This window comes from Choristoneura fumiferana, chromosome 2 (assembly GCF_025370935.1).
Source record: "Choristoneura fumiferana chromosome 2, NRCan_CFum_1, whole genome shotgun sequence".
NCBI lineage: Eukaryota > Metazoa > Arthropoda > Insecta > Lepidoptera > Tortricidae > Choristoneura > Choristoneura fumiferana.
In genome coordinates, this window is record NC_133473.1 from 6,545,425 (window position 1) to 6,554,892 (window position 9,468).

The 9,468-nt window shown below is 35.5% G+C and overlaps 2 protein-coding genes across 2 annotated transcripts; both read right to left on the minus strand.

Annotated features, from left to right (window-relative positions):
• Positions 1–732: 732 nt before the first annotated feature.
• On the minus strand, positions 733–2,843 carry LOC141445469 (uncharacterized). The gene is made up of 2 exons (XM_074111311.1): positions 1,727–2,843; positions 733–1,017 (listed from the first exon to the last, which is right to left on the minus strand). The coding sequence occupies exon 1, from the start codon at positions 2,556–2,558 to the stop codon at positions 1,833–1,835; it is 726 nt and encodes a 241-aa protein (XP_073967412.1). The 5' UTR covers positions 2,559–2,843; the 3' UTR covers positions 733–1,017; positions 1,727–1,832.
• Positions 2,844–3,019: 176 nt separating this feature from the next.
• Positions 3,020–6,312, minus strand: LOC141445470 (uncharacterized). The gene is made up of 2 exons (XM_074111312.1): positions 5,947–6,312; positions 3,020–5,412 (listed from the first exon to the last, which is right to left on the minus strand). Exon 2 carries the CDS (start codon positions 4,480–4,482, stop codon positions 3,157–3,159), a length of 1,326 nt encoding a protein of 441 aa, XP_073967413.1. The 5' UTR covers positions 4,483–5,412; positions 5,947–6,312; the 3' UTR covers positions 3,020–3,156.
• Between the last annotated feature and the right edge of the window lie 3,156 nt (positions 6,313–9,468).

Below are 9,468 nucleotides of genomic sequence, written 5' to 3' on the forward strand. Positions count from 1 at the left end.
ATCTTACCGTCCCTCTCGCTCTCGTAGTACCTTGTTGTCTGTATTGAGTTATTGATATCCCAATAATCTACATACATTTAGCTATCTCACCGTGTAAGGAACATGCATGTAGGTTTAATAGATATATTTTTTTTAAATTTGAACCTCAAAAGCCAGAAAAGGTGATTATGAGAAAATTGAATTCAAACTTATACACCCAATAAATGTATGTTGTTGTTGGAAGTTACATAGATAACATGCTATTTGAGGAGTAGATTGTACGAGCTTTCAGGTTTCAAGACAAATTTTGTAATTGGACAACTGTTTTCCTATAGTTTACCTTGCCAAAGTGCATAAAGTAAAAAAAAGAGATTGATGGATTTTTTACTTAATTTCCTATTTATAGTATATTTCCATTGGATTTTATTGAAGGAAAAAATATTATGCGTAATTGGACACTAAATAAGAACTACTCCGTTTTGAATTAACGTTGTTTATTATATATAAAAAAATACTTTAACAAAAATAACTTTGTGGTTTACAAATGTAATTAAACAGTCAAAATCAACAAACGTTTATATTTAGTACGTTAAAACATAGCCCAATGAGATCAAATTAACTCAACAAATCTTAAAAAACTAGTTTTTTCAGTCTCAAAATTCAAGGTAGTTTAGTAAAAAGTTGGTACAATCACTATATATTTTCGAAAAGGTACCTTATCGTCAGTGGTAAAATATTTAGTGATATGTGTGGCGCTTTGTGTCATTGTGTTGGTTATTGTAATCAATATCTGCTTCGCTTATTAACCGCACCACATAAAGATAATTGCCAGAGTTCAGGTTAAAACCCAATAAAGAGCATGACAACTAATTCATCTGAATATCAATAGTAATATCGATGGAAATTGCAATAGTAATAACATGATCTCATACCTTAAACTATCTCCTGTGATGTCCGCACTCTTCAGCTATGTACAATTCACTCAGGCGCTAACCTGGTGCTCATATAGGTGATATTTATTCCCCAAATGTCCACCACCTGTAGTAAAAATAGTCACTATGACTTCAACCGCAGTTGAAGCCACATACACATACCATTGATAATAATTGAAGTGTTAATGCTAAGCTTTCAAACCAAGTTGGATAAGCCAACAACCAGTTATATATATATATATACCGACTTTAAATAGGAAGACATATTGCCATGTCTCCTGGTGATGATAAGAAGACATATTGCCATGCTTCTTCCATTGGAATGATGATAGGAAAACATATTGCCATGCCTCCTCCATAGGGATGAATAACCAGACATATTGCCATGCCTTCTCGCAATGATGATAGGAAAGACATATTGCCATGCCTCCTGCATAGGAATGAATAGCCAGACATATTGCCATGCCTTATCACAATGATGATAGGAAAGACATATTACCATGTCTCCTCCACTGGGCCGCCATAGCCCAAGCAGATTTGTAAGACCATAAGAACATAGGAAAACTTAGCTTTAACATTGTTGTACCTCATCATATATTAAGGGAATTTGCTAATGCGTTATTAGAGTAAATCACTTGGCTAATCAGCCACCAAGGTACTTAGCTACTTAGTACTTCGAACTTAGAACTTAGGACTTAGCTTTCAGATCAGCTCAGGAGTCAGGACATCACATCACAACTTATTAGCACTTTATATTTGGTATGAAACATTTGAAAGTAAACTATGCAAAGAATGTAAAACAAATGACAGCTTACCATAGTCAACTATAGAAATAGCGGCAATTTGAATCTTCGGATAATGTTGCTATATACAAAATATTTATGGTTCGCGATCCTTCGCGACACACCCGCCGCCGGCAAGCTAAAGTGTTAATGTAGTCATCAGGTGGCTCGTCCATTCTCTGATCTTTTCCAGAGCTCGAACTGCAGCAACTCGTTTTTGGTTTCCTTCTATAGACTGTTCCATGTTATCATTATCATCTGTCACATCCATGTTTTCATTTGTCTTATCTGTGCTCTCAATGGTCTCTTTCATAGTTTGCGTCATATCCGTGTTCGCATCTATTACATCCATAACATCAGCCTCTGGCTGTAAGTCTGTAACTTCTTCTCCAATCATCTCTACTGGTGCATCCATATTTTCCTCTATGTTTGAATTACATAGTCTTGAGCTTGTTTCAGGTTCTATATTGTTGCAAGACAGATTCCCAGGTCTTTCAGTTTCGTCAATTTCCAAGGGATACAGATGTCCGATGGATCTATTGAATATAGTATTACCAATCTTCACTTTTGCAACTCTACATTGTCCGTCTGCACCCTTAACTAGTTCAACAATCTGTCCCACTTTCCAGTTTAGTCTGTTTTTAGATTCACCTTTTAATTGTACAATATCGCCTAAACTAGGTCGATCATGAGCCTTGACTCTAGGTTGTTTAGGTGAGTGTCTGTAGCGTTCTCTTAGGCTTAGTAAGTACTGGTTCATAAACATGTCTTTGTACTCGTTCATTATTATTTCTCCACGTTTCCATCCTTCAATAAGTTGTTGTTTAGTAGCTGTAGCTGAAGGTAAGACTTGACTTGTTGACATGTGAATAGCTAAGCATTTTCCAGGTGATAAAAAGTCTGCAGGTTTCACAGTACATATGCCAAGTCCGAACCAACGTAAGTAAGTGGTCTGGTGTTGACGACTGCTTCAACTTCTTTGGCAATAGTAGTTGTTTGTATATCAGTCTTCGGCAGACCCTCCCCCGTCGAAAAAGAATAGGTATGTTCAGTGTGAATTCCAGACGGCCACGAGTCTGGGCTTTCAGAAAGAAACTGTGGACCATCAAGCCATTTCCTCCTATCCTCTCTCGAAGTGGTAGACTTTGTTCCGATTTCTTCCCTCTCCTCGCTATAATGGATGGTAGCAATTTGTCGGACTTACGCCAGGCTATTGCGATTTGACAATCAGTCCACAAAGTTTGAATTTTGATATTGTGTTGAAGAAATCTGACAATGCAGTTTACAAGTCTGCATCTGATTAAAACACCCAACAGTTGAAGATGAGGACTTTGCAGATGGTGTTTTATGGTTGCATTCAATAAGAATGGGCTTGAAATTATGCCGAAAGTTACCCATGTGAATCTTTGATATAAGAGGTTATTTTCAGTAGCCGGTTTATTTGTCTAAGTCATAAAATCTGGTTACATCTCTATCGTTTTTGTAGGTTCTTGACCATTATGTAAATTCTTTGGACAAAGTGCTCTGTTATGGTGTCCATATTTACCACAGTGAGGGCAAGTATTTTTCCTTTTGCATAAATTAGCTCTGTGTCCAAATTCAAAACAATTGTAGCATCGGTTTTGAAGCCTCGATTTCCTTTCAGACATAGTCTTGAATTTTGTACATTTATCATTATAATGAGCCTCATGACAGAATACACAAGTAAACTTCTGTCTCTTGTTATAAGTTTCATCAGTTGACTCCATCTTAGGCTCATGCTGTCTCTTTCTTACAATAGAACAGTTATTGAATGTAGACGTGCTAGGCCTGAAATTCTTGTAACCCTTATTTCCATTCCGGTTAAATCTGGAGTTATTGAAGAATTTCTTAGAGCTATTGTCCTTTACATGTAACGTTTCAGTTGTGTAATGAATTTCCTTGCTTGTGGATTCAGACGCTCCTTTTGCATCTTCTCTTGCTGAAATAATTATATCAAGGTGCTTCCTCATTTCTTCAATAGTGTCTGCACTCATCTTCATTTTCATTTCATAAATGATGTCTTGAGGAAACTTCTCCATGATTAAAAATCGCAGATGATTATGATCTGTGTTTTCTCCCAGCGAGCGCAGTACTCTGAGATGTCTCTCAATCGCGTCCAAAGTTTTCCTGCAATCTTCTGATTTTTGAGCTCTCTCCAATTTATAGAGCGTGGAGTAATGTGCATCAATTATTTTAACTCCTTTCCCATATCTTTCCTTTAAAGTGGTTACAGCGATCTTGTAATTATCATTTGTAGTCTCTAAACCGTCGATCACCGTCCTTGCTTCACCCTTAAGAGAAGCCTTCAGGTATAAAAGTTTGTCAACATCACGAAGGTTTCGTTGATCTATGTTGGAGCTGAACTGATCCCAAAATTGGAACCATTCCAAAACGTCTCCCTTAAATGAGGGTAAATGTAATTCCGGTAGTTTGCCTCTGAAGCTGTTCAAGTTTGAAGTTGATGGTTGAGGATCCTTGTTGGCTTGTACTTTAGTATTAAGTTCGGCTAATGCTTCTTCTCCTTCTAACTGTATGGAAGTGAGAATAGATACTTCATCGGCATTTGGACAGACAGACTGGTTAAAATATTGGTATAATTCGGTGTTGAATCTATTTAATATGGATGTCAATTTCGAAACTGTAATTCTAGCTTGTTCAAGCTGATTGTTATTCCATGAACTGGATGAGTACAAACTGAGAGCTTTATCAGACAAATCTTTAATATTGCTTGCAAATGTGGACAGTCTATTTAAATATATTTCCTCCATAATTACGAGGAATTGTATTAATCTGTAAGTCAGTCGAACAAAAATATCACAATTTGCTCATGATTAATTTAATACAAGTACACCCTGTATAATTCTTACTCAGTTTTTGTATCAATATTTTTTGATCATAACTACAGTATAATTCCAAAATGTTGTATTTTAAAAGTGAATGTCAAAACCAAAGCATAGTTGATATATAATGATATAATTTAGGTCTACTTATCCACCCTAGCCCTACTGATATGTTGAATTAGGCATTTATATATGTATGCACATTTCTGAACACAAACATGATATAAAGAATTGACAGATAAATTCTCAAATGCCAGTCCATAATTATTCAATTACTCAGTCAATAGAAATTACTCAACTTGGCTGGAAGCACTGCTGTGCCCCCGGATGAAGCAATAAATAATTAAGTATTATTTTCCAAACATACAATGACTTTAAATTTTCATGTTCTCAACTTTAAGTAGATTAAGACACATTATTCACCATGCATCATTAATTGCACAAATGTGTAATTATAATTATGTAAAACTATAAATCAAAGTAAAATATTTGTTTATTCTCATTATTCTAGTGTTAGCTTCATTTATTTCAGTTTAACACAAAACACAACACCATTGTAACTAGTAGGTACAGTCAACGTTTGATCACTTATTTATGACATTGACTGTACAACGTAGGTATATAATTATATAAAAATTATAGACTGATATCTGTATATTGTTGAATATCATTCCTGTTCACCTCAAATTTGGAACATATTCACGGTTTCTCTTACTACAATTTTAATAAGTTTCCACATACCTTAGTATAGCGTACTAAGACCTGCCGTAACACTGCTACATGAGCCAATACGCCTTGCTCCTTTTTAGTTCTAAGACTGCTACCGCTCTTAGTCGTCTTAATTGTTGCTGTTGTCTCCTAAGATATCAATACACATTGTTTTAAAATAGGTTACAACAAATTACTTTTTAGAAGTCTTATGCGAGCTGCCTTCGCACGTAAATAAAAGTATGCTAATCTTCAAGTCGATCCGACTACTAGAAGTAGATTGAATTTATTTGCATTTGCAAGAATGACCCATCATACAAACATACCTAAATCGTAAGTTAAATAAAGGCTTGTAAAAAGTATGAACTTGTACTTTGTCGCTAGCCGCCCTGTCCATGTCCCGAGTCCCGGCGAAGCCGGTAACGAAAACAAAAACATCTTGGTTGGTATAGGTACCTACTCGGTGTAATTTCACTCGAATACATTTTATTTCGACTGCCGTATTACGTAGGATCAAAATCTTGCCAATACTTGTTAGTTATTAACTTGTCTCACTACCATTTTATTTAATAAGTAGCAGCAAAGAATTACTTCGCAAAGAAGTATCAAGTACATGAACTTTTATTTAATCTTTCTGGCTATCTAACCGTAAGAATCACATAATCCACATAATATGATGCTCACCTGTTGTTTATGCACACTTTCCAAATAGTTTCCACCATCAACACAATTTATTTTCACCAAAACAAAACTTTCATACACGATACGTACTAAGTACTTGAAGAAAATTTCGGCCATCTTAGAATTTAGAAGCGTCCCGCGCGCACTCACTTGTTTTGAACTACGAGTCAACAACATTATTTTATTTAGTGAAACAATCCTCCCGTTTCTCAAAACTAGCGTAATAATTCTTATGAAATAATAATTTCACTTATTAGCTAATTTAAGGTCTTATTAGTTTCGTTTAGATCGAAAAATAAAATTTTCTTGTTAAAAAATTAGGCGGATGTTGATCGCCGCACATCCGGTTTCGTAATGAACACCAACTGAACAATTCCGAATTCTCAACTAAAATTATGCATTTTATAACTAAATCAGTTCCTTCTATGCCTGATATCATTATACATATAACATAAATGTTTCAAATCACAAGATTTCCACTCTTATTTTTCAAATTTAATGAATTATAAAAAATAGCAACTTTTAGTTCCACCAGCTGATCATAGATGTCGTTATGAGTCACGAAATTACATATTGCATTTGTAAAAGTCAATTTCAGATGCTCTTTACTGAGTTTTTAGTTGTAATTATCACAGCAGAACTGTACTAACTTTGCAGCAGCTTCACCAATTTCCAATACTAGCCAGCAGTTCAATAATTCTTCAATCTCATTAGTCAGTTCCATCATTATCTATCTTTACCATTTATATCATATCCCAGCTCCTCCACCAAATTTATGTGGCGCTTTGTGTCATTGTGTTGGTTATTGTAATCAATATCTGCTTCGCTTATTAACCGCACCACATAAAGATAATTGCCAGAGTTCAGGTTAAAACCCAATAAAGAGCATGACAACTAATTCATCTGAATATCAATAGTAATATCGATGGAAATTGCAATAGTAATAACATGATCTCATACCTTAAACTATCTCCTGTGATGTCCGCACTCTTCAGCTATGTACAATTCACTCAGGCGCTAACCTGGTGCTCATATAGATGATATTTATTCCCCAAATGTCCACCACCTGTAGTAAAATAGTCACTATGACTTCAACCGCAGTTGAAGCCACATACACATACCATTGATAATAATTGAAGTGTTAATGCTAAGCTTTCAAACCAAGTTGGATAAGCCAACAACCAGTTATATATATATATATCCATACCGACTTTACATAGGAAGACATATTGCCATGTCTCCTGGTGATGATAAGAAGACATATTGCCATGCTTCTTCCATTGGAATGATGATAGGAAAACATATTGCCATGCCTCCTCCATAGGGATGAATAACCAGACATATTGCCATGCCTTCTCGCAATGATGATAGGAAAGACATATTGCCATGCCTCCTGCATAGGAATGAATAGCCAGACATATTGCCATGCCTTATCACAATGATGATAGGAAAGACATATTACCATGTCTCCTCCTCTGGGCCGCCATAGCCCAAGCAGATTTGTAAGACCATAAGAACATAGGAAAACTTAGCTTTAACATCGTTGTACCTCATCATATATTAAGGGAATTTGCTAATGCGTTATTAGAGTAAATCACTTGGCTAATCAGCCACCAAGGTACTTAGCTACTTAGTACTTCGAACTTAGAACTTAAGACTTAGCTTTCAGATCAGCTCAGGAGTCAGGACATCACATCACAACTTATTAGCACTTTATATTTGGTATGAAACATTTGAAAGTAAACTATGCAAAGAATGTAAAACAAATGACAGCTTACCATAGTCAACTATAGAAATAGCGGCAATTTGAATCTTCGGATAATGTTGCTATATACAAAATATTTATGGTTCGCGATCCTTCGCGACAATATGAAGTGATATCATTTGAAAACGACTAATAACTTACGATTAATTTTAATAGTCTTAATTTAAGAACACTGTAGTATTAAAACTCTTACCAAAAACGTATAATTTTGTCTCAACAAACACTAAATGATTATAGTCTGTCAAAAAAGAGAAGAAATTAAAAAGTGGCCACACTGTAGTGTCATCCCTGTCAAACCAATAAGGAAGGACACTGGATTCGACTTGTAGCATTCGAAGATGGCGGATGTAGACAATATCTAATTTTGCTATTTCTGTTTCTTTGGCTAGTTGAAGTATAATTTTGATAGTGTTTTATGCGGCGATTAACCTTAAACAGTGAACAGTGATGCCGAAATCCTATTGCTCTCGTGTCTAACATTTTTTTAATGCGCAAGTGGTCTCCACGTGGTTTCTGGAATTTTACTATCAAGTTGCAAAAACTACAAATCACCGTACAACGTGCCTCTCAAAGAGAGTTTAACTTGACACTGGCGAAATTGTCCTATTAATTAGGACAGAAAAGCCATATTTTAAAAGAGAAGAAGAAGAAGAAGGAAGGGCACTACAGTGTTGCCACTTTTTAAAGTGACATAGTTAAGAATAAGATCTAAAAAAATGCTTTTGATTTGTAGTTAATCGTTTTTACAGCAAGCGTTGTCAGCCTCATTTTTTTAAAATTTGCCGTGGTTTCTCGTGGACAGCTTTCGCTGGCCAGTCTACCTGCAAACTTATTGATACTCTGATTTTAAGGTGCGGTGATATGCTAGTCGCTCGACGCTCGTTTCCAGCGATGAACGTGACCCTATTTTTAATTTCCCGTGACTCAAAAAAAAACAAGTCAAGTCGCCGCGTCGAACAGCTGTTGGCTGGCTGCTTGCAGGAATCATATTAGTCTTGGACAGGGCTTGTTAACGTTACCAAATTCACACTATAAGTAACGTTAAATAACGGTAAAAATCATAAAAATACCTAGTACCGGTATTAAATTTTAACGTTAATTGATAACTTAACATTATTTAACGTTAATTAATTACCGTTATTTTTACCGGTAAATTTACTTTACATTGTAGGGCTTGTTAACGTTACCCAATTCACATTATTATAACGATACCGAAGTAACACTATCGGTAATTTTGCTATGCTACCTAGTGTTACCAATTTAGCGCGTGCATATTCGCTCGATAAATGAGGATAATCTACCATTTAACGTTACCCGAGCTTACGGTAAATAGTAATATAAATACCGTTAAAATGATTTAACGATACTTTTGAATTAACGTTAATTTAATGAATAGCTGATAACGTTCCATTTTTTTACGGTAAAAAGTTGTATAAGTAACGGTAAATCGTTTAACGTTAATTATCATTTACCGTTAAATCGGTTTGACAGTTGGTAACGTTACCACTTTTTAACGGTATTTAAAGCCCTGGTCTTGGAAGCTGATTTCTGAACTATTGGTGGCAGTCGTGGCAGTGGTACATATAAAAGAAATTGGAGTAAATGAAAAAATGAAGAGGTTTTTTTTTCCAGCGATAAAGCTCAACATTTTCAGCTGGTAACGAGCGTCGAGCGACTGCATGTGGCCGCGCCTTTAGAGATGGTGCTCTTCGTATCATACTACAGCAAACTTGCTACTGTATGAGCTTATCTCGTTGCCT

Excerpts from the sequence above, each read along its gene's own strand:
- LOC141445469 (XM_074111311.1), bottom strand. The coding sequence starts at position 2,558 with ATGTCAACAAGTCAAGTCTTACCTTCAGCTACAGCTACTAAACAACAA.
- LOC141445470 (XM_074111312.1), bottom strand. The coding sequence starts at position 4,482 with ATGGAGGAAATATATTTAAATAGACTGTCCACATTTGCAAGCAATATT.